This window comes from Camellia sinensis, chromosome 8, assembly GCF_055761805.1.
Source record: "Camellia sinensis isolate YWXY chromosome 8, ASM5576180v1, whole genome shotgun sequence".
NCBI classification, from domain to species: domain Eukaryota; kingdom Viridiplantae; phylum Streptophyta; class Magnoliopsida; order Ericales; family Theaceae; genus Camellia; species Camellia sinensis.
This window is the reverse complement of record NC_138968.1, coordinates 37,566,837-37,591,515: the sequence shown is the minus strand read 5'-3', so window position 1 is coordinate 37,591,515 and position 24,679 is coordinate 37,566,837. Positions and strand designations below refer to the sequence as shown.

Sequence of the window (24,679 nt, the reverse complement as noted above, 5' to 3'; positions counted from 1 at the left end):
CACAAAATATACAGAATAATATTTTGTAATAATAATTCGAATGATAAACAGTATATGACTACTATGTTATCAAAGAAATTATTTAAACAGTATATGACTACTATTTAATTTCCCAAAACAAAATATTCCTCTGTCTAACACAGAAATAAATAAAAAAGAAATTCTACTTTAAGATTGTTATGCCCACGGTAGTATGTATGTGTAAATTAAATGTGATAATAAAATAAAAAATAAATAAAATAACTCGGAATTATTTTCTGATTTAAATGGTTATAGAATTTAAACGTCGAGGCTTGTGTTGGACACAATCTCCTTAAAGTAGATTTCGCCCTTGCTCCAGTGCTTCGAGTTTTAACCAGCGTCTACTTCCCAGGATGCAACGACTACATCTTGATTTTACAACACTATAAAACCAAGTCTGGCGAACTAAAATATGTTGTAACTCTTTTTTTTTTCTTCCTAAAATAAAATGAAGAATAATGTAGAGAGACACAGGAAAAAGATGACGAAATTCTAATGATAAAATTGATCTCAAAAATGCTGGAATTGAAGGCTTTATATAGGCAAAACAGTGGCTATTCCGAATAGGTATAAAACCTGTTCAGATAGATTGAAGAGGCACCAATAGATTTGAATCTGTTGGAACAGATTCAGTTTCGGGTTGAACTCTTTGAACCAATTCAGGAGGATCTAACCTGTTAGGGCTCTGTTTGGGTAGAAGAAAAATTATTGAACCAATTTATTTTGATTTTTAAAATCAAAAATAAAAAGAAATAAATAAAGTTCAAAAGTTTTTAACCCAAAAAGATAAGTATTGGGCCGGAAAGCGCAACTCAACCTCACACTACGCACCCGCGCCCAAGCCTAGGCTAGCCAGTCGCAGCATGCGCGGTTTTAGTTTTTGGTCCAATGGGTCTAGCCCACTACACCATAATCTCACCTTTCCACAAACTTGGGTACCCCTTGGGGCCCATCCCAAGTATCCCAAGTTAAGGTATATATACCCAAACAATTCCTTAAGCTTTTCTAATGTGGGACAAGCACATGTCACAAATGTGTTGTAAACCCACCGAAATTCATTTCCACGAAGCCAAAATGCACGTTGAATTCTCATTCATCCGGAAATGGTTTTGAGCAACCAAATACATGGTTTAATTCACTACGCAGCATTAAACACGAACCTGAGAAAAAACGTTTAGGTCCCACCTTAATTAATGCTCAAAGTTAGCAAAAAATAAGGTTTACAAAGCCATTTTTCCAACATATGCTATATAGGTATGTATATCTGAATATATGAATACATTTGTATAATTGTAACAGGGGCTTACACATACGTACCAAAGCTATGGAGGAAGAAGCAATTAGACATGATGAGGTTCTTGTTAAGGACCAAGTTTGTTCGCTCACTGTTGTCGACGACGAAGACAATGACAAGTCACAGAAGCTTCTCCAATCGCCAAAGAATTAAGTTTTGATCATTCGATACTGGTTTTCTAAATAGAATTAGGTTTTATGGTTGTTAACTTTCAAAAAATTTCTAAAATTTTGAAACTTGATTTCTGAATGTAACTAATTTTTTTTATTCAAATTTTTTTTTTTTGGAACAAAAATAATAATTTTGATAGTTGATTTCTAACAAAAATAAAAATAAAAAATTTGGCACTAGTTTGCTGAAAAGGGCTTTTTTTAGGAAGCAAAGCTCACCAAAAAACTTGCCGGAAAAGCAAACTAGTGGTTTTGCAACGGCGATGGCAAAGGCGATAATGATGAAGAAGAAGAGACCATCTGATTGTTGTTGACGATGAACCATTCAAGATCGTCTTCCTCTCTGTTGTTCTCCATATATTCGTAACCGAAACAAATTGAATTGATTTTGAAAAGAGAACGAAAAAGGAAGAAAACAAAAGGATTTGTGGGTTTATTTGTTGTTGGTGGTGGTAGAAAGAGGGAATGAGAGAGGAGAGAAGAGATAAGATGGGTTGACTAGGGTTTTAATATCCATTATGGTCATTTTATTTTAATGTATAATTATCATTAAAATAAAATTTTATCAAGGGTATGCTCTGAGATAACTAGGTGAGTGGAAATAGAATTTCCCCTTATTCTCTTCCTTTTTGGGGTAAATTACAAATACACCCTTGAAGTTTGCTTCAAATACAAATTACTTGTTGTGGTTTTGAAAATTATATCCCACCCTTTGAAGTTTCAAATTTCATAACAAATAGTCTCTTTTATTAATAAATCATCAAGTCAATTGATAGTTTTTAATAATATCAAAATTTTATTTCAATTAATAATTTATATAATTTTATTATTATATAAGAGAACAGTTAGAAAATTTATTTTTCTCAATTAATTCTGTTAAAATAAAAAAATTCCAACAAGAGAGTATTTATAATTTATAAAACCACATAAGTCAATCCATATCTTAAACAAACCTTAAAGATGTATGTATGTAAAAAATATTTCTCCTCACCAAATCGCTCCATCCAAACGCGGTGTTACGATCACTCCTTCCTTCCAGCGCCATCACGTCACTGCTACAGGCAGACGTTACATTCAATTTTTGGTCTTTAAAATTCGGTTGATCTGTTACTATTACCATCTTCATTTGACTTCTCTTTCAATCCCGATCATGAATTTCTTCATAATATTATTCCTTTTCTTCTCTCTATTTTCCATCACTTTTTCTCACGAAACTTTCAATTCCCACCTCCTTCCCAGACCTTTGATCATCGAATTCCCACAAACCATCGAAACCCAGTTTGGGAAATCCATAGATGAGCTTCAATTAGAGTGCTCCAGTTGGAGATTCGCTGTTGAGAGTAATAATTTGAGCCCTTGGAAGACGATTCCACACGAATGTGCTGATTATGTGAAGGACTACTTGATGGGTAGGGCTTATAGATTCGATCTCGAAAGGGTTTCGAAAGAGGCTATAAAGTATGCGAAGAGCGTTGAATTGGGTGAAGATGCGAAGGATGTTTGGGTATTTGATATCGATGAGACTCTGCTTTCGAATCTTCCTTACTATGCTGATCATGGTTTTGGGTAATGTTCTTCAGATTTTCTTAAATTTTCGATTTAATTGCATTAGCTATGCTTTTGGTTTGTGTTTCGATTCACTTGTTTCTGCACTTTTCTTTTCCCTCCATCCAAACACTGCTTAAATGTTGATAAAGAATGGACTAATTGCAATTCCTAATTTTCAAATTTAATTCTTGATTTGGCCGGTTGATTTTGCCTTTATCCCCTAAACTATAATATTTTTTTTTAATCCCCCAATTATCACTTTTATTTATTTAGTCCCTAAAATTTATTATTTCAGTTTATGTGATTTGATTGAAAACGATTGTACAACTCGGTAACCCTTGAAGCCTAATTTGAAAGGGCAAAAAGGGAATATTACTGTTTGACTTGTCCAATGTCTCTATAACCCAACCAAGCTTGGTTGATATACTTGAGAAGCCCTTGTCAATTGGTTTTGAGTCGGATGCTTTGACATTTACAATCCGGACAACATAAATCAATGTTCGATGGTATGGTTTAATTTGTTCAAATTATGAAATGATTTTTTTACCCATCAAATTAGGTGTCAATTGCTTCTGATTTTTCCAATCGTCTCTAATTGGACCATATGAACTGAAATTATAAACTTTAAAGACTAAATAGATAAATTAATAATTTAGGGATAAATTAGAAAAATTGGTGATAGTTTAGGGGATAAAACGTAAAATTAACCCTTTGGCCTTATTGGGTCTGAAGGAAATCGATTTGAGCATGGGAGATGGGTAGTTATGAGAAATTGATTGCATTCTGAGATGGGTTATTGGTGGAATTTTGTAGGTTAGAGGTTTTTGATGGTGCGGAGTTTGATAAGTGGGTTGACAAGGCTATGGCATCTCCAATAGAGTCCAGTCTGAAGCTTTATGAAGAGGTTCTGAAGTTGGGATTCAAGGTTTTCTTGCTTACCGGGCGCAGTGAACATCAAAGAGGCGTTACTGTTGCGAATTTGATCAATTCGGGCTTTCAGGATTGGGACAAGCTCATATTGAGGTTAGTTTTCAAACTGTTCTTTGTCCTAGATTGCTGATAGGGTTTGTTATGTTTATGATTTTACAGGATAAACTTGTTTGATGTAATGCCTTTTATTTTGCTTGATAGATCATTATAATTTTCTTATTAGCTTTGTACATCTTTCAACTATCAACTATTGCTAGTGGCTAACATTTTGGGTTCTCCAGAAAAAAAGAAAAAAAAAAATGTATTTTTTGTTTTATTAAGAAAAACGTGTGCACTTGGTACAACCTTTTCTTGTTAAGCAACATATGTTTAATATCAGCATTACATTCATGAAATCTTAGTTTGAATGAACAAACTCACATATCATAGAAGTATCGTCTTGAATGACTTTTGTTTTATTGCAATTTTACTGATCTATTCAATTCTATTTTACAGATATCAATATCTAAATTTTTTACTGCAAACTCTATTTTTATTGTTTAGGATGCTGTACATCTTCTTTGATTTTCAAAGTGGAATTTATCTTCTCGTAGAATTATTCAAATGAACAAACTTGTTATGAATCTTTGTTGGCTAGGATTTTAGTATACATCAGGGGAAGTACAAAAATGAAAAATTGTTACATAGCTCAGAAACTTAGAAAATTTGCAAAGCATCCCAAATTTCATGTCACATTTATAAGAATATATCACAGAGACGATGTTCCTATACTTTCTAGACCTAGATTGGAAGTGTTCTAATTTTCAAATCTTGGATTCAGAATCAAACTTTCCAATTTTTCCTCATCACTGCATTAGGGTATGAAGTTCTAGTTAACAATGCCTTTCTGATGTGGGTCTTTGAATCATATTGAAACGATTGTATACAAAACAATGATCAAGTAATTTCTTTTTCTATATGTCATTATTTTAGGTTAGAGCCCATATTTTGTAGACTGCTTTTAATGAGATCATAATTGAATTTTAGAGCTGGCCTCTCATTTATGCAGAGCCTTATTGACACATGAGGAATGATGATGTTTGACTAGTCATAGGCCTTAGGGTTTTTTCTTTCTGATGAGTGGTATTAATGTCTGCTACTAGAAATCAATAGTAAGTTTGGAACATAGAAGTTTGGGAAATAAACATGAAAATGGTTCCTTAGGTTTTATTAGAATTTTCTCGTATATAGGGTTTACGGAATACAAAATTCCATCATAAGAAAAGGTTTCTGGTAAATATGGTTTTTTTTTTTTTCCCCCCCATGTGTGCAACTACTACTATTTAAAATGCTTATAAATAATTGCACGATTATACACCAGGAAATATTTCCTTCCAGTAGCATATGTGATGTAATATGTCCATTGACAAAAGAATCAAATTGGATATTTTTTTAATTCAGTGAATAAAACCTCAATCTAGTTATGCATCTATCGCTGCTTGTGCATGCATGCACTGTACAAATGGGAAAATGCATACTTGATTTTATTTTATTTTTTACACAGAAACATCCTTTTTTCATTCTTTGGTTCTTGTGACTTGATAATTCTGTCAAGTCCTGTTGAAAATATATTGCAAACCAAATCTAGACTCATGAATGTGGCAGTAATTGTTGAATTAACGGCCAGATTAATGATGTAAATTAAATTCCAATCTGATTTGTTTCTTCTTCAATTGAATTCAGCTCAACTAAAGCTAGCCCATAGCCAATTCCTTTACAGCCCTACCTTGTGTGATCTAACAGTAATAATTTTTCCTAGAAGATTTGATATTAGGAGCTAGTTAATTGTCGCTACTCATATTATGAAATTTATACCTCAAATGTTACACTGATGTGATGGTCTATAGAATATATTCATCTGCCTTAATAGCATTAGTTTTATAAAGAAAGTTATTTCAATTTTACTCAATGCTAAAAGGCAACTTTTGCCAATTTTTTTAAAGAGTGACTAACTTGTCCCTCTCATAGGATGAATTCAATTTCCTTGTGATCTTGTCTAATGTGTTTTTTGGGCCACAAATTAATTTTCAATGATGGAAGGGTGAACATGATGAGCCTTCTGATTTATCAACAAAAAAAGAAAAAAAAAAAAAAAGGAAAAGAAAGATGGGCCTTCTTTGATGGGGAATTAAGCCTCCAATTTAAATATGGCGTTTATTTTTAATATTAAATTAGAGATGGTTTCCTTCGTTGCATATTTTTACCAAATTTCAAGTGTCTTAAACTGTGCAGAGCAACTGAGGACCATGGGAAGCTAGCGGCAATATACAAGTCGGAGAAGAGGAATGAGATGGTGGAAGAAGGATACCGGATTTTGGGCAACTCCGGAGACCAATGGAGCGATCTTTTGGGTTCATCAGTTTCCATCCGCTCATTCAAGCTCCCAAATCCCATGTATTATATTCCCTAATTAAACAGGTTCCTATTAAGCTTTTCTAATCCCTTCTAGTTAAATAAATATTTGTACATTCGATTCATTGACTGAAGTTTGCAATTAATATACAAATTGTGCATAACTATACTTGATTTAAGTTTTCAATTGGTATATAAATTGTGCATAATCTCTCTCTCTCTCTGGCAGTGGCTCATGAGACTGTAAATAACTGTATCATATTCTGCGGAATTAGATTGCTGTCTTCAACTAGGTAGATGCATGTATTCAATTTATCAATTGCTAGAAGCTGGTCACCAGTTTCTAAATCAACATTTTGGGATATTATCGACAAAGTACATCAGCTTGGTCCATGGTTTGTCACCCTATTAATTATGGAGGATTAGGCATTAAAACCTAACTTTGCTTAACCAGCCCTACATGATGAAGTTGGGATGGCACTTATTGAGACATTCTGAATCTTTATGGGCTTTGATGTTTAAATCCAAATATTTCCCTTATGGCACTATCATTTCGGCTAAATCTAAACCTTACCAATCTTGCTTCACTTAAACTTTTCTTACTCTTGGCAAATGTGGACAACTAGGAATAAAATGCTTTTTGAAAATCAACCTTTACACCTTCACAAGATATCATATGCTGCTAAGTTTGCACTCTCTATTCTAAAGAACACTTTCAAAGTACACACACTCGGTTAACAAACTCAACACGGATGGTGCTTGTCAAGGTAACCCCGAGCAAGCATTGGTGGCATCTTCAGAGATAATACTGGTCACTGCATTTAAGCTTTCAAATGTCCCATTGGTACAAGTAACAATCCGACTGAAATTTGGACTATTCAAGCTAACACCCAATGGTTAATTATTGAATCTAATTCATGGAAAACACTACACATCTTTGCAAGCGGAAAGCCAATAACTAAACAAACCAAATTTTGTTTGACTGAGTGCCTACAACTAACAGTAATTTCCAGGGCATATTTGTCCGCAGAGAAGCTAATTTTATTGTCAAGTTTGTATCCTCTTTTATTATCTGCCAGATTAGTTTCCCTTCTTATCGTAAAATAGTTCCTTGTATGAACCTTTTTTTTTTTTTTTTTTTTAACTTCAATGTAATTTCCTTTCTAATTCAACAAAAAAAGAAAAAAAGAAAAGAAAAAGAAAAGAAAAGAAGCAGCTATCATCATGATGATCATCCGCTAACCCATGCATTGACAACAGGCATCATGTAAGCACCAAGTATTCTCATTCAAGTGCCTTATAGCTATCACTCTCTCTACTTGCAACACACAGAACATTCTTATTGTTCATCAGCAACCTGTACACATTGTTCCATCACAATCCTATCATTTCAAATTATTATATACATATTTCTAATAATTTAAAACCTTCATATTTGGAACAAAATCCAACTAAATAAAAGGAATAATTCTTCTAAGAAATTCTACCCCCACCCCACCAAAAAAAAAAAGTTAAAAACAAAAGGATGTCATTGTTTTCCAGATTTCCACTCAATAATAGCAGAAAGAAGTGTATAATTTGGAATTAGATTCCTAGTTGGCAATGGCAAATTTGTCATTGGGGATTTATCATTCTCCTCAAGCCATGTCTGTATAGCTTTGCGATCGTAAGTGTACCCATCAGCAGCAACACAAGGCTCTTCCATGATATCCTGGAAATGAAACAGATCAATTGTCATAACCAAAAGAGAAAAAAAAAAAAAGAGTTTGGATAAAGAAGAAATACATATCAATATATACAAATATACTTACACATACAGATAAGATATAAATGCAGAACCAAGGGGTTCGATATAATCCATACTGATGTTTAAGATCACAAATGCATCTTTGCATTTATTAGGGCAAGTTTCACACTAACAAATGTTTGATAAGCTATGAGTAATAATAAGTTAATAAATACATAACAAGCGTCCAAAAAACTGCTTTTTTCCATATGAATATCCATGATCGGTTGTATGACTAGCCTATATTCCAAGAACTCACAAAAAGGGCAGTCCCAGTGCATGAGGATCCCACCACTGCGGCAAAAATGAGAGCGGTAGGAGATTTCATAAACCATTTCCAAATTAACAAAATTGACTTTTTCATTTACAAACATGTAGAATTCAGTTCTGCAAAAAAAGAAAAGAAAAGGGAAGTGACATATGCCACAGCATACCTGAAGTATAGGGCATATGAAGTGGTTTGGAGGTGCCGGTTGAGCATTGGATGCCATATCTCGAGCCCTATCTGCAAACTCTTTCAATCTCTCCAAAGCAGGAAGAACTTGATCCCTCAAATCAGGCCTATCTCTACGCCGAAGCTCCGTGCATTTCAATCCCAACACAGCCAATTCCTTCGTCTCTTCAATTGGCCAATTTCCAGCCTCTGGATCCAATAAATCTGCAAAATTACCATCATCAACTGCTGTTTCCACTACATGGGCCAGTGCTACGGCTGGTTTTGCAGTCAACAACTGCAAAATCACCATCCCAAACGCATAAACATCTGATTTTGGAGAGATTAACCCAGTCCTCTGATACTCCGGATCTATGTAGCTAAGTGTCCCTACAAGTCCCGTGTCCTTGCACATGGTTGATATAACAGAAGGATCCGATTCAAGCATTTTGGAAAGCCCAACATCACCAATCTTGCTCACAAAGTTGCGATCAAGCAAAATGTTTGCTGGTTTCAGATCACGGTGGATAATAGGGTGTGGGTTTGAGTTGTGCAGGAAGACAAGGGCTGAGGCTACTTCCCAAGCGATTCTGTACCTCTCAAACCATGGAATTGGAGGTGTATTGTTTTTTCGGAGCAACCTATCCTCCAGACTACCGTTCTCCATGTATTCATAAACTAGGGAACCATAAGCAGGACACGCTCCAAGAAGAATCAGTAAATGGGGATGGCGAATTCTGCTCAAGATTTCAAGCTGGAAAGGGAAGAAACATCTGAGATAAGTATTTAAAAATGTGTTCAAATGTATAATTGGAGGGACTTGAGACCAAGTAGAATTGGTGAGAGAAAAAGTTGGCCTCCCAGGATATCCAAATGTATTTGATAATTTAAAATCACAAAGCAGAAAGTCCTTGAACACATTCAGCATAGTGTTTATATATAACATAGGGTAAATTACACTTTTTATCCTCTTAACTTTTATTCGAATTTCACTTTTGTCCCTCACCTTTTCATTGTAACAATTAAGTCCTAGACTTCAACCCTTATTGTTTCATGTAGTCCTTCTGTCACTCATCATCAGTAAAAAGATGGACAAAAAGTGCTCATGTAATGGCCATGCAAACATGTTTTAAGGGTACTAAAGGAATTTTTTTAAAAAAATTACACTTTTCACCTGTTAACTTTCACTAAAATTTTAAATGGTGGGGTGACGAGAGGACTATATTGAAGCTTGGGTTGAAATCTAAAGACTTAATTGTTGCAATTAAAATGTGAGGAGAGACCAAAGTGAAATTCGAATAAAAGTTGAAGGGTGAAAAATGTACTACTCTATAATATATCCGAAGGAATGACTTCTAGTCTATTATTGTTCACAAGTCTCTTACCTCCTGCTGAAATTGTTTGTTCCTGTGAGCCTCTTTAGAGTGGAGGACCTTCACTGCTGCAGCTGTATGATGCAAACTGCACTTATAAACAGTTCCATATGCTCCCATTCCAATTCTAAGGTCATCAGAGAACGATGACGTGGCTGACACGATTTCTTCCCATTCAAACTTTCGGTACTGCTGCGGAGAGCTCAACAGGGCATTCTCAAATTTTTCTTTCTCCTTGGCATCATGAGAGGCTCTAATCTCTGCTTCTTTCTTTTGAGCAGCTTCTCTTTCAACGCATTTCCTCATGTGCTCGACTTCTCTTATTGCAGCTTCATATTTCTCTCTTTCTTGTATTGCCAGTTGTTTTGCTTCTGCCTCCTTATCGTTTATCTCATTAAGCTTAGTTGCATCTTCCAATTGGTGCTTGTGAAGATCATTTATCTAAATAGAAAGCAAGGGCATCAGCAAGCTCCTCTTTGAGACAGGACATGGATAGAAATAAATAAATAAATTTCAGTCCGCAACTGGCATGTTGCCACAAATCCAAATAATTTTTAATCATTCAATGAAATAACGGATCATTCATGGGTGGTTATTAAAATTTGAGAATAAAAAAACTATAATTTAAATACGTCAAAAACCAGAGGGTATGGAAATTTCAACAAGAGTTAAGTTGAAAAATTCAAATCGTGGGAGAATAAAATTGATACACTAAGTGAGGAACACGAGTGCAAGTTCAGATAGAAGAGATCCCACCTTCTACTCAAGTAATCATTCTAATAAATTTGATTACATCCTTTATTTGGAAAAATAAATTCTCTGAATTTATGAAAGTTTGAAATGTAAGCATGAAATTTGGGTTTCAAGTTACTTAATACTTTGAGGGTTTTTCCCACAAAAGAAAGGAAAGAAAAACCTTTCTTTTTTTTTTTTGTTTGGGGGGGCGAGAATGTGGCCTCATTTATATCAATCAATAAGTGTAAATGTTTCTTTTCATTACTTATTGTGGGAAAAATATTACCTTCCTAGAAGCATCAAATGTCTCACTTTGAGCCATTGCATACATTCCTCGAATATGTCTGAGTTCAATTCTCAGTTTTTCTAGCTCAAAATTGACATTGACATTGACCTGCACATAAGAGAAAAAAACCATCATTTAACTCATATTATATGATATGTCCACGCATATCACCCTGACATATACATACCAAAGCTTAGAAAATCAACAAGACATATTACTTGTATTAAAGATACAATGCTTAGCCAAAGTGATAAAAGACAATGACTACTTTCCTATAGAGAAGCTCGCACCATTGTTTTAAACTCGTTACGGTGATTTCTTGGATCTTAGAATTTGTACTTACTCATTTTTTTATAGGTAACTTATGTAAGGATGCTTGTGGAGTGAATGAACACATAATGGAAACAAGAACAATATAGAAAAGGAAACAATTTCTGTCAAATTTTATTACTCAAATCAAAACAACTGAATAGCCTCAAAAGCTTACTACTCAATTTATAGCAAACATTGCTTGACAACCAAGAAATACAAACCCCAAATTAAGCCAGAATTTCATGAAGTATAAAACTGCCAAAACTAGCATATTTGAGTTAGGTTCAAACCTAGAATCAAGAATATAAAAGAAGCTTCCCAGAAGGAAAAAAAAATGATTCAAAACAAATTTGTTTAGACTCCGAAATTACGCATTCAAATATTGCCAAAAAATAGTAAATTTCCTAATTCGGAGGCCTAAATGATAAAATTTGCCCAAAATCCAATGAAGATCACTACAGCGGGTTGAACTCATTGGGCCATTTCGGATTGAATATTGGTGTTTTGGGCCTGATCTGACATTCTTGAAAAATCAGCAAAATTACCATTTCACCATCAAACAGTCAAACTACTCCATGAACTTGCTGTTAATTACCATTGCATCAGCAACTAAACAAAAAATAGTTTTTTTTTTTTTTTTCTTCTGAAAAATGTAAATTCATTTTATTAATTTTCCCAACCCAACCAAAAAAGAGAGAAATTTGGCTTCTACTTCATTTTCTTTTCCTATCTTTTCCCTTTCCTTTTCTTTTCTCTCCACAAATTCAAGATCCAAACACAACCTAAGAAAGCTCCACATTAACATGGAAAGGATATACACGGAACAAGTCATGCCTTACTATGTCATCTACGAATGGAAATTTACAAATTTTGCCGTGGCTTACACTAAATTTATGTAATTTTTATGCTTCTAGTTTAATTTAAATGCAATTTTTAATGGTATTTAGCACGCACAACAGCTCTTGCACTTAATGCGATCTGTTCTCACCAATTACTGCAAGCAGCACTTATATTAGTCAGGTGGAGGTCTGGCTCAAGCAGGAACCAAAATTCTTACGCTTACTTTACAATACTTCTAATCATTGCAGACCTTCCATTTAACACTGAAGACTAGTCATGCACAAAACAATTGCCTAACAAGAATGCCTAGCAAACACAATCCTCGCAACCGAATTTCCCATCAGAGGAAAGAGATTATCAAAGTGATTCAGCGGCTCTTACCAATGCCAACAGAGCTTCCTGTATTCTAATTGATAATTGACAATCACAAGCAAACCAAATCAAAGTACTATGCAATTAGTTTACCGGGCTGTCAGATGAAAAATCTGAGATAGAAGCTTGATCAGATATCCACGACTGGTTGTCTGTTACCAAGGTTCTGAAACTAGATACCGTACTATTTGGATGACCAACATCTTCCTCTTCCACAATATCCAGAGACGAAATTCCAGAATGACTGGTTTCGGTTGAATTTGTTTTCTTATGAAGAAGGGTCTGGTTTATGGTTGAAAGAGCTTGAAACCGCTGCATTGGTAGTGAAGGAGAATGAAAATGAGGATACGAAGCAACCAAGCCTGGTTCGGTCAATTCTGCAAAATGAGAATATGAAGGAAAATTAGATTTTGACGCTATATCGCCTTTATACAAAGTATTGCCACATCAACAGAATGTCAACACAGAAATTATACAGAATGTACAATACAAAAGACTATCATTGTACATGTCTTTCTATGTTCATGTATTTTGTATGGGAAAAAAATATGTAATTATGATTAAAAATATTTGTGCACAAAGTTTACAGGACTTGTCAGAAGATGTGACACAGCGTGTATATCCTGGTTCCTCCAAAAGTGTCCTTGCTTTGGTAGTTCATAACAGGGGCAATTCTCAAATCAAATCAGAAACATGGTGAAGAGCCAAAGAATTACTGAGGTTTCCCAGCATGAATATCATAATAAAACTACTCAAATTAGAATGAGAGCAAGACAGAGAGAGAGGCCCAGCGAAGAACCTGAATTCTAATTGGCAACTACATCACAAAAAATCAGAACTTAAGAAGGAACATTTTGCTTGAGCATCTTCTACAAAACCTTCAACAAAAATTGGAGGAACAGATTCTAATTTACAAAGGTTGCATTTGGATTGATGGATTTCTAAAAATGAGACTTGGGTTTCAAGTTAAAATCTGTAACAGGATTCACTATTGGAGTTGGATTTCAAGAAATCAGGGCAAGGATAGAGGTAGGAAAGGTATCTCAACTTGAATCATTGTAATAAGTCTCTTGAATCACCTCCAAGTATCTTTTAGAAATCCAAATCTATGCTATAATCTTTAAATGAGCAAACCAAATCTGTTCATTGAAGACATTCTTGATACATTCCTTCTTCCTATGAAGATTTCCAAACAATCAAGGCACTTCTATAAGAGAGCCTATGCCATGTAAACATAGGAGTCAAGAGACTTGACAATTTATCGTCCTAAATCTTAGGTTTCAAAGAATAGATAAAAGAGAGACTAGAGACATGCCCACACCAATACACGCAACTTCCATGTGCATTGCCAAATTCAATTGTAGAATGGATGTATTGCCAGAATGTATGTGTGTGTAAGCATGCAGGGGTAAATCTTGTGTTTTTCCACATGTAGAATTATTATCATCTACAGCTTGTTTTGCAGCCTTAGATTTCAGGTCCAATTTGTAGCATGCCATAGTGGCAGCAATGAGGGACAGAGTAGTTACTGTTACTATGTTAGTCATATCTGTACACTAGAAGAGTAAGCACACTAATGTGTGCAATCAAAGAGATCACGGTTAAAAGGGGCAAGGGAGTAATGGGAAGCTAAACAGCAGTTTTTGGTTGGTTGATTTAACTTTTCAGTCCTTACATTAACTGCTATGCAAATAAATATATATTTGGAAAACCTAATATTGTTGGGGTTATTTTGGGAATAAAACTAGCATGACATCCATGGAAGCCTCAAAGGTGTGATGTTTGTGAGACATTTGGTCATACCACTAATATGTGCCCTCAAAAGCCAAAGATATTGAATCCTCCCTCTTTCAAACAAGAGTGGAGAGTAAAGGAGACTAAAACACAAATTCTGACTAATTGGGAAGTGGTGAAGAAGAAAAGGAAAGAGATGGTGTGCAAGCTTCAATAGAGATGAACGAAGGGAGAGGGACACGGTCTTCCGCCCCCTCTATATCTAATGCCTTTGAAGTCTTTAAATCTTGTAAGATGGGAGAGTTTGGGAATGGCAAATCAAGTCAACAGTTGTTGTGCCAAATGAATATTCTAAATCATAGAGGGAGTCCATCTCCAAGTGACCCCAATACTGGGGAGACTACTATGGAAGAAAATTCAAAGAGAAACTTTATAACCTAAAAAGTGCTAGAGAGAAATTTTGAATCCACTTTGTTGTAAAAGTTGTTTATATCTTTCTGTAGGCTTAGTTTTGTGTCCTTTGGTGGAAGTAGGTTTTTTTTTTTTTTTGTGTGCGCGCGCGCCCGTCCACGCTCCCTACAAAGATGTGTGTTGAACTTCATCGTATATCTTTCTTTTTTGGTTATAATATTACTTACTTATCCAAAAAACTAGCATTACAAAACTTCACAAACTTTGGAGTTGTGTGCTTTATAAAATAGAATAGATTTAGCAGAAGATATAACACTACTTTGCTTGTACCACAATAATTACATGATGTAGACAAAGCTATGTCCAACGGTTAAAACAGAAAATTATATTCTATTCATTTGTTTCCATTTTTGCTCTACTTCTATGCTGATTCAATTGTACCCATTCTAAGAAAGCAAATAAACACAGATGAAGTACAATACCTGCTTGTGAGCTGGAACTGAAACTTGACATATTATTGGTAGAGGAACTTGTCTCACTACTATCATCTTTAATGCTTCCATTTGTCTCTGAATCAGATGGGCGCAAAGATGACAATTTTCCGTTTGAAACAGCATAGACCGTACAAAAGCTTGGAGTGCATTCTGAGATTTTCGAGGACAAGTTTCGTCCTCTTAAGTTTTCAATAACATAAGATTGTCAATACACAAAAACTAAAAACAAAAACTCAAGTTTTGTAAATTGAAAATTCAGAAGAGGCAATATACAAAAATAAATAAATAAATGGTATTTCAACTTTTATTTTGATATAATAACATGTCAAGGACTAGTCTTTCCTTTTTCCTTTTTATCTAATTAACAATTCCCCTTTCATGGAAATGGGAAAACCTGGTCTTACTTTGTCCATTTTGAGTGGTTCGTTAGTTAAACAGTATCAATACCATGCCCAAAAGGGCAGCCCACAGGTCTGAATCCTCCTTCCCGCTGTGGCAAGGCTCTATAGAAAGATGATGTATTACATGTCATCGTACATTCTTTGCTAGCAATTGAAGAGTGCACAGCCCCCCAGAAAGCCCCCTTCTAGAGAGAGAGATTGTTGAAGATCAGCATGATCCACACAAGTCCTATGTTTACAGTCTTCCCCAAATAGGCATGTGGCATGACTGTTAATGTGCTCACAATTCACCAGGCAGGCATTCACTGATTGGTTACTCCTTAGTGGTCCATGTCAAGGTTGTTAAAATCGGGATCCGGAAATCCAATTTTCATCGGGTCTGTGATAGGATCCAGTTTCTATCCAAACGTGATTTGACATGCATCATGACAGTCATATAAGGAAAGTTGGGATTTTGCTATCTCTCTAGTATGAAAGCAAGATTGTGTTTTATGTAGAGAAATTAAAATCTGGAAAAATCAAACAAAAGAACCAGCAAATCATCACATTCTCAACCAGAGCAGCATATGCTGTTTTAGTACCTTGAAAACATGCCACGTGATGAAGCTCCTACAACAAGCTTGTTGATAGTAGACTTGGAAACCTCATTGGATATAGCATGTACTACATTATCTGATTCAATTTGTAGAATTTCTACTTGCACCTGCATTTAGATCACTAAAAGTAAGACTCTTAACCTTTTATTTTTTCTTGATTTCAATGAGAAGATCAAGCATGAACAAATTTTCACCTTTTTTTGAATACACATCTTTTTGTAAGGTAGAAGTTTTTCATTTGTTTGCCACTCTATCTCCTTCATGTAAGCAGCTGCAACATCGTTTCGCACTTCTGAAAGAGGAATAGAATTTCCCACTGCAAGAGGGAACAAACATTATCAACAGTCAAAGACGAGAAGCAATTCATGTCTTGTATTGCATTTTACAGTAAACAGTACTATGTTTCTTCTTGTTGGCATGATCAATTCTGTAATAGAGTTCGTATCCGTCCAGTAAAATTCACAAATTAAACCCATGAAACAATCAAAACATCACAACTCTTTGTCACTTGATATAGGGTATGCTCACAAGATTGAATGGATTATGTATCGAAAGCCCTACTGGTCACTATTTGAAGGATACCCATGATAACAACCTCAAGGTAGGTCACTTGATGTTTTCACAAGACTTCAAAACAAGGTATGATTTTTTCAGTTAGAATCTAGAGTTTTGGTGTGTGGAAAAACCAATTGAAAGAGGTAAATGGAATTTTTATGACACAAATTACATCCCCAAAAGAATTTTGAAAGAGGCATAACTTACTAGGTGTTGGAACTGCAGTTATCTTGGGGCGAACATGTAACAACCTGAACATCACCGCGCCCTTGGGGACAAACTTCTCCAATGCCCATTTGATTATGTATTTGCTACTTCTATTTCCATTGATAGCTATTGCAACGGTTAAAGATGCTGGGGCAGGCAATCCAAGCAAGCCTCCGACTTCAGCTATTTCACTTTCCTCCATTACTCTGATAGTTTCCTTCAGCAGTTAATCACCTGTAATTTGGAAGAAAACCATATGAACACAATTAGCCCTAGCTTTAGTATGTTAAGAAACAAAATTCTATTAAATTTGAATCAAATTAACTAGAGTTTACAACCGAGGTCTTGAAGAAGTCGCTAGGAAGGGAGCTTAGGTTTTCATTTCCATTTTACAATTCCACACTTCTAACCCCTAAAATCAATGTTTGGCTTTCATAAACAAGTTGATCAACTCTCTCTCTCTCTCTCTCTCTCTCTCTCTCTCTCTCACACACACACACACACACACACACACACACACACACCAGTTCCCTAATGTCCACACCTGAATTCAAAACCCATATGAACACAATTAGCCCTAGCATTAGTACATAAAGAAACAATTTCAATTAAACTTGAAACAAATTAACTCGAGTTTACAACGGAATCTTGAATAAGTCATTTGGTAAGGACCTTAGGCTTTCATTTCTATTTCAAATTCCAAACTTCTAACCCCAAACATCAACATTTGGATTTCATAAACAAATTGATAAATCATGTCTCTCACACAGCGCAGTTCCCAAATGTCCACACCTGAATTCAGAGACCCCCCAGAAACGAACTCAAACATCAAATAACAAAAACTTCTTCCAGTTTTTCACAAAGCCGTTGGCAAGACAATGAAGGAGACTCCTAAAATGAGATCTGGAGAGGGCAACACGTAGACAATCTTACCCCATTTCTGGAAATCAATTTCTGCGACTCAAACCCGATTGTTACACTAAGCCGCCATGTTAGACGCCTAGTTAGGTAAGCAACGAAATTTTGAAAAAATTCAGAAAAGTTGAAAATCTCGAAGATTCTTCGGATTATACTAAAGAAAAGTTAAAATGAAGAGGACCCTACTGTCAACACGTGAATTCAAAAACCCAGATATGAAGTTACAAATGAAACTCAAACATCAAATAAAAAAAATAAAAAAAAAACAACTTCCAGATTTTTACAAAGCCATTGATTCCCAAGTCACAGAAACAAAAGCTGGATAGACAGACAGAGAGCGATGCATAAAAGAAAAGGGAAAAAAAAAAAAAAACGACAACTGAGTTCATGAAGCTCCGACTAAAATGAGATCTCCGCTGTACACATTCTTACCCAATTTCTAGAGATGTATTTCCGTGACTCAAACTCGTGCCACCAACTAGGCTAAGCCGCCATTTTAGATGCACAGTTATGTAACAAACTAATTTTTGAAAGACTTCAGAAAATTTGAAATCCCAGAAATTCTTCGGATTATTCTAAAGAAAAAATAGAATAAAGAGGACTACCATGTCACACAAGAGAGAGAGAGAGAGAGAGAGAGAGAGAGAGAGAGTAGTTCCCTAATGTCGACACCTGAATTCAAAAACCCGGGAATCAAATAACAAATGAAGCTCAAAACATCAAATAACAACAAAAACTACCACCAGTTTTTCACAGTGGCCATATATACATACATATATAGCTATAGATATACACACAGAGAGAGAGAGAGAGAGAGAGAGAGAGAGAGAGAGCAATTTCTAACAACACCACTTCAAATCAACCACTAGTTTCATGACAAGACATCCAAATCAAACCCATAAAGGCATTCACGCAGAAAAATCACAGAGAAAGTCAACAAAAACGTGAAACAAACCATACCCAACATTTCACAACCCAGAATTTCGAATAAGAAACAAACAAAGAAAGAAAGAAAAAATATATATATATATATATATAATTGAGCATTTTAGCAGAGAAAAAGACAGATGTGAACATGAAAGTACCCGCCAAAGCCAATACGCGCTTTGCCCTTAGACCTCTGAACTTGTAGCCAAACAAAACTTTGCCGTGATGCAATTACTCATCCCTGAAACTTACTTGCATTCTCGTCTTCTACTTGGTGCATGAATCAACCTTAAATTTTATCTGATATGTATTTATATACTAGGTACGAGGCCCGTGCCAGGCACGTGCGAATTGTACTTTTTTATGATTATATTTTATTTTTGGGTAAGGTAGTTTGGTTGTGTTTGAAAGGGGCAAATTACACATCCATATCCAGATTTATTTAAAATATAAATTATTTTTTATAATTTAAAAAATTATAAATATTTTTTTGTTAAAATTTTTTATTTAATAAAATTAACTAAAAAAAAAAATTCATAATTACTCTTTTATGTAATAACAAAATTACTTAAATTATTAATTAAAATATATTTGTAACATCATTAAAAACTGTTAATTGACTTGATAATTTATTAATAAAATGGACGATTCATTATGAAATTATAAACTTCAGGGGATGAAATGTAATTTTCAAAATCACAAAAAACAATTTATATTTTAATCAAATCTCAAGAGGTATATTTATAATTTATCCTTTTCGAAACTGTTAAGGAGATTAGTGTAATTTACACTAAATTTATCTACTTGTGAATGAATATTATTATTATTATTATTATTATTATTATTATTACTATTATCTCAGCCAGAAATCAATGAGTATTTAATTAACTTAATTTCCCATTTGTGGAACATCAGTGGCAAGTTGATTTTTTCATTTTTTTTATTATTATTATATTTTATTTTGGGGTAAAGGTAGTTTGGTTGTTTTTCGAAATTATAAGGGGGATTAGTGTAATTTACACTAAACTTATCTACTTGTGGATGAATGAATATTATTGTTGTGATCTCAGCTAGAAGCCAATGATTAATTAATTACGTTTTAAATTGTATTAATTTCCCATTTGTCGAACATCAGTGGCAAGTTGATTTTTTCCTATTTTTTATTTTATTATTTTATTTTATTTTATTTTATTTTTGGGTAAGGTAGTTTGGTTGTTGGTGTTTTTTTTGTTTAACCCAAGTTATTTAAACAATTATTTATCTAATACAGGTAGTTTCTAAGAAATTTCCTAAACTTAAATTATTTTTAAAATTATGTTTTTTAAAACAAAAATTTTAATTTTGAATTTTTGTTTTCAAGTCCTTCCATCTAAGAATCCCACCTTTACTTACATTTGTATATATATCTTCTCCAACAAAAGCTCCTACTTTTTCGATCACTCTGATTTTATTCTTACGTACAACAAAAATGCCTACAAATCAAAACAAAACAAAAATAAATCAATAAATAAATAAAACATAAAAAAAAATAATAATAGAAATTTTTAGTGACATTTTGTGGGATTTGAAAAAATATACAACAAATTCTAGTTCAATTACATTACCTTCTTTTATATTTTTAATTCACATAGCACTTAATTTTATTTTTCATCAAAATTGTTAGTCATATGCATAGAAAAAATGATATTATTATTTCTTTCACACTAAAATGTACTTATTTTTTAAAATTTATCTTCGTGTATTCAAATCATTTTCATTAGTTTTGTTTTTATGTTAAAATTGTGAGATTTGCTATATTTACTTTTCTATTTTTTGGGTTTTACTAATGACAACCAGAGGGTGTTTGGGATGATCTAGATAATTATATTTTTTGAATTTTTACGAAAAGATGTGTAAAAAAGTAGAGAGGTGATATGACTTAAAAAATAAAAAAATAAAAAAAATAATGCTAATATAGGGGACGCCAAATAGTGCCTAAATGCCAAAAGATTTAGGGAAAGACTAAGGTACACATTTTTCAAAATATGTGTACCATATGCACCTTATAACTAAAGAAGAAAATGACATAACTCCCAATTTTCTGAGTAATAACTAAAAAATGAAAAATAAAAATAAGTCATATTCAAACACCACCTGAAATATAATAAAAAATCTCATTAGTTGTAATTAAGGATTGTTTTGGAAAATGCAAAATAAGTTAATTTTTTTTCTTATTACAAAAATACGTATAAAAAAAGTAAATAGTTGATAAATAAATCAAAAAAACCAATAAGGCGGTTTATAAGCATTTCTCAAAAGAGGCCTAAAATAATTTCATAACTAAAGAAAAAAAATTAGTCACAACTAAAGAAGAAAATGACATAATTAAGGGTACATATGGTACACCTTTGAAAGGGGTGTGTACAGCAAAATTGTTCAAAGATTTATAATCTCAATATATTATTTACATATTTCAACACACTTCTATAAATTTTAAAATATTTTTATATATATTTTTTAATATTAATAATAGTCTTAATGAATATTTTAATATTTTCTTTTGCCGTTTTAGTGAGACCACATTTTCCTTATGTGCACACTGTGTTAACAAAACCAGAGTCTTACACATTAAAATGAGCGAGGGACAACAACAGGTGTGGGGTGAGGGTCTTAATTATCATTTTACCATAGAGAATGTTAGTGAAAAAGGGGAAAATTATACAATAATTTTGGAGTACCAAGTGATTATATTATACTTTCTTATCAATTATCATTTATTATATCTTTTCATACTTCTCAATCATTTAATACAAATAATCAATATTTCACTTTCTCTACCAATCATATTATCATGACGTACCACGTAATCATATTCCAGGACTACCAAATAATCATCCGTGAAAAGAGACTAATGTTGGGTTTAGAGATGGTCATTTTCTCCCACCTCGCTCCATACTCGCATTTCCCACCTTGCCCCATACGATTTTTTCTCTGTCCGATTAAGAAGTGGGGCGGAGACGGGTTTTGCTTTCCCCATCCCGTTCCATCCAAACCCTGTCCTAATTATATTTATATGTATATAATATATAATTTATGTATTTTTCAATATAATAAAGTTAAAATACTAAAATATTATGCTTAATAGTAATTTTTATTCATTTATTTTCTATCTTATATAATATAATTCTCATTAAGTATAAATTATTATTCGTAATATACTATATTATTTATAATTTTTATTAATATTTCATTTTTCAACTTACAAAATTAACCTGTCTCCCGTTCCGCTTCTACCATCTCCCTATTTACCTTACCTTTGATTAGATAGGGGATGGGGGCAAATTTTTATAAATCCACCCAAACCCGATCTGTGACAAGCCCTAATTAGATTTTCAAAAATTGAATGAAGTCACCACAACTTCAGTTCTAATTTTTTTTAATATAGAAAATTAGTCAAAAATTCCTAAACATGGTTTTCTTACTAATAAGAGGACAATTTAATAGTTTTTAATGCATTGCATGTGTCATCCTCTCTTACTTTTATGGATAATTTTGAACCCACTTTCATTGTTATATGCTGTGAAAAGTTTTTGAATCTTCTTGTCATTATTTATTTTTATTCGAGTCTGCATTTGAGCATCCTTCGTCTTCGATGTAGGGAAAGGACAATTCATTTTTTTATTTTATTTTTTGAAAAAATACATAGTAAAATTTCACTACATAATTTTTTTAGCAGCTTACTAAAGGTATTTTTTTAAAACACAATTTAAAAAATAATTAGAATTTAAAAATTAAAGTAAATAACATGCAATTATTAATAATGAAAAAAATTAGGCATTTGTGAGCAGCTTCTCTCCGTCTCTACTTTAGTGGCTTCCACATTGTCTGTTTCAACTCTTTTCATATATTATGCTTATGTGTTGCTTATTCATTAAATAAAATAAAATAAATTTGATAATGATTATTACTTGATATCATTATATTTGTTAGACAATCTAATCATTTATTTCTCTAATGAAAAAATAAATATATTATTATTTTCTAATTAATTTAATTTAATTTAGTAAATAAGTTATTTCTCTAATGAAAAAATAAATATATTATTATTTTCTAATTAATTTAATTTAATTTAGTAAATAAGTTATATGTATAAATTTAAAATATAAATATAAATGAATCTAATCATTAAAATAATATAATTATACATATATGCTAGTAATGTTGTACAAACTTTTTTTTACTATCATTGTATCATTAAAGTTAAACTTATTTCAATTTTTTAACATTTTATTATTACGTGACACATTAATTAGTAAATACTTTTTTTATATAAAATTTATTAATTTATATTTCATTTTCAGCCATTGAATATCTCATTTGGGAACATCTAAAAAACCAAGCCTTTTAATTTAAAAAAATTAAAAAGTCAAAAACCCTGCTTATTCTCAACTAAAAAAGTTATAGGTTCATTTGGTATTGGCTACAGTAGCCAATTTTTTTATGTTAGAACTTTTTTAACTTGACTTTTTTAGTTTCGTTTGATTTTTATTTTTGAATTTTTTTTTATGAAAAATGCTCCATAGCTTGAGCAAGTGAAGTTGGAATGGCCCGAAAAATACAAACACATTTTCTCTCTTATCTCTGTCTCTCTTTCTCTCAAACTCGACCCAAGAAAGCTTTGATGATTGTTCACTCTCCTCTCTTCAAAACCCACTCTCAAGAAAAGCTTTTCTTCAGTGTTGGTTCTTTTCTCTCTTATCTCTCTCTCTCTCTCTCAAACTTGACCCACGAAAGCTTTGATGATTGTTCTCTCTCCTCTCTTCAAAACCCACTCTCAAGAAAAGCTTTTCTTCAGTGTTGGTTCCCTGCAAAGAAGAAGCTGTGATGATTGCTCACTCACCAACACTGAACATGACAGGTTTATATAGAGGATATGAATCATCTCTCACCCAATTTCCATCAAAAAAATTACAATTCATCAAAGACTCCACCAAATTCTCACTCCCATGTTTTGGAGACAAACCCACATTAGTCCCATTACTCTGTTTCTTACCTGTACGGGAAAGAAATAAACCTTCTCGTATAATCCTGTTGATCAAGTCTGCGCTCCTCCGTACGACGTCGCCTTATTCCCTGAAAACACAAACGTGAGCTAGCCGGCGGGTGCGCGTCGGATACCTCTTCGATGCCTAAGCCAGCAAAATAGACAAATAGACAAAAGCTCTGTGTGTTCGAGAATCAAAGTTGTGTTACCTCTCCATAGGTGATGTTGTGAGCTTTTATAGGTTCTGCGTGGCACAATTTTAGTAGGACTCTTACTTCTCCATGTAGAGTCCTCCTAGGAATCACATTCCTGAAAGATAATGCTTATCCTTCAACACCCCCCTCACTACTTAAACCAAGTGAGAAGGTTTTACCATGGTCGGATTCTAATACGACAGAGCTAACATGACCATGCTAAAGCCGCAGACTAGACCGAGCTCCAGCTAGCTCGGTTCTTCCTTTCACTGCGTGTACCTCGGTTTGACATACTTCAACTGTGGTATTTACTTACTACCGTGCTAACCGTAGTAAACCCCCGACCAAGCTAACGATAGCTAGGTCCACCACAAGAAGCCCAAATACTTTGGTTCTGAATACCATGACCGAGATAACTACCTTTACTCCGTCTGGTGACTTTAATCACACTTGGACCGTGGTAACACTTGCCAATCCCTTTTCATACTTGGACCGAACTAACTATAGCGCGTTAAGACCGCACTAACCAAAGTAAGGTCCACCATGAGAAGCCATCATACCTTGGCTCCAAATACTACAACCAAGCTAACTATGGCGCGCTACGACCGCAGTGACCGTCGTTACACTTGGACCGAGCTAACACTTGCGATCCACTTGCTAAGCTCTTTTTACCGCGGCTGACACCTTTACCTTGGCTGACCCCTTTATCTGGGCTAACATTGCAGTCA

At 33.7% G+C, this 24,679-nt stretch overlaps 2 protein-coding genes across 10 annotated transcripts; one reads left to right on the top strand and one right to left on the bottom strand.

The window, feature by feature from the left end:
* The first annotated feature begins 2,430 nt into the window (after positions 1-2,430).
* Positions 2,431-6,533, top strand: LOC114310528 (acid phosphatase 1). Its single transcript, XM_028256573.2, has 3 exons — positions 2,431-3,051; positions 3,847-4,056; positions 6,235-6,533. The coding sequence occupies exons 1-3, from the start codon at positions 2,450-2,452 to the stop codon at positions 6,410-6,412; spliced, it is 990 nt and encodes a 329-aa protein (XP_028112374.2). The 5' UTR covers positions 2,431-2,449; the 3' UTR covers positions 6,413-6,533.
* Positions 6,534-7,670: 1,137 nt separating this feature from the next.
* Positions 7,671-19,147, bottom strand: LOC114310527 (U-box domain-containing protein 35). Of its 9 annotated transcripts, none has more exons than XM_028256566.2 (10): positions 18,893-19,147; positions 16,890-17,123; positions 16,322-16,443; positions 16,113-16,234; positions 15,119-15,309; positions 12,585-12,868; positions 10,968-11,075; positions 9,959-10,387; positions 8,575-9,327; positions 7,671-8,065 (listed from the first exon to the last, which is right to left on the bottom strand). In XM_028256566.2, exons 2-10 carry the CDS (start codon positions 17,089-17,091, stop codon positions 7,883-7,885), a joined length of 2,394 nt encoding a protein of 797 aa, XP_028112367.2. In that variant the 5' UTR covers positions 17,092-17,123; positions 18,893-19,147; the 3' UTR covers positions 7,671-7,882. The 9 variants fall into 9 exon arrangements, with proteins under 9 accessions (XP_028112367.2, XP_082738598.1, XP_028112370.2 ...); XM_082882472.1 differs by having other exon boundaries at positions 17,562-18,902; XM_028256569.2 differs by lacking the exon at positions 18,893-19,147 and adding an exon at positions 18,768-18,860.
* Between the last annotated feature and the right edge of the window lie 5,532 nt (positions 19,148-24,679).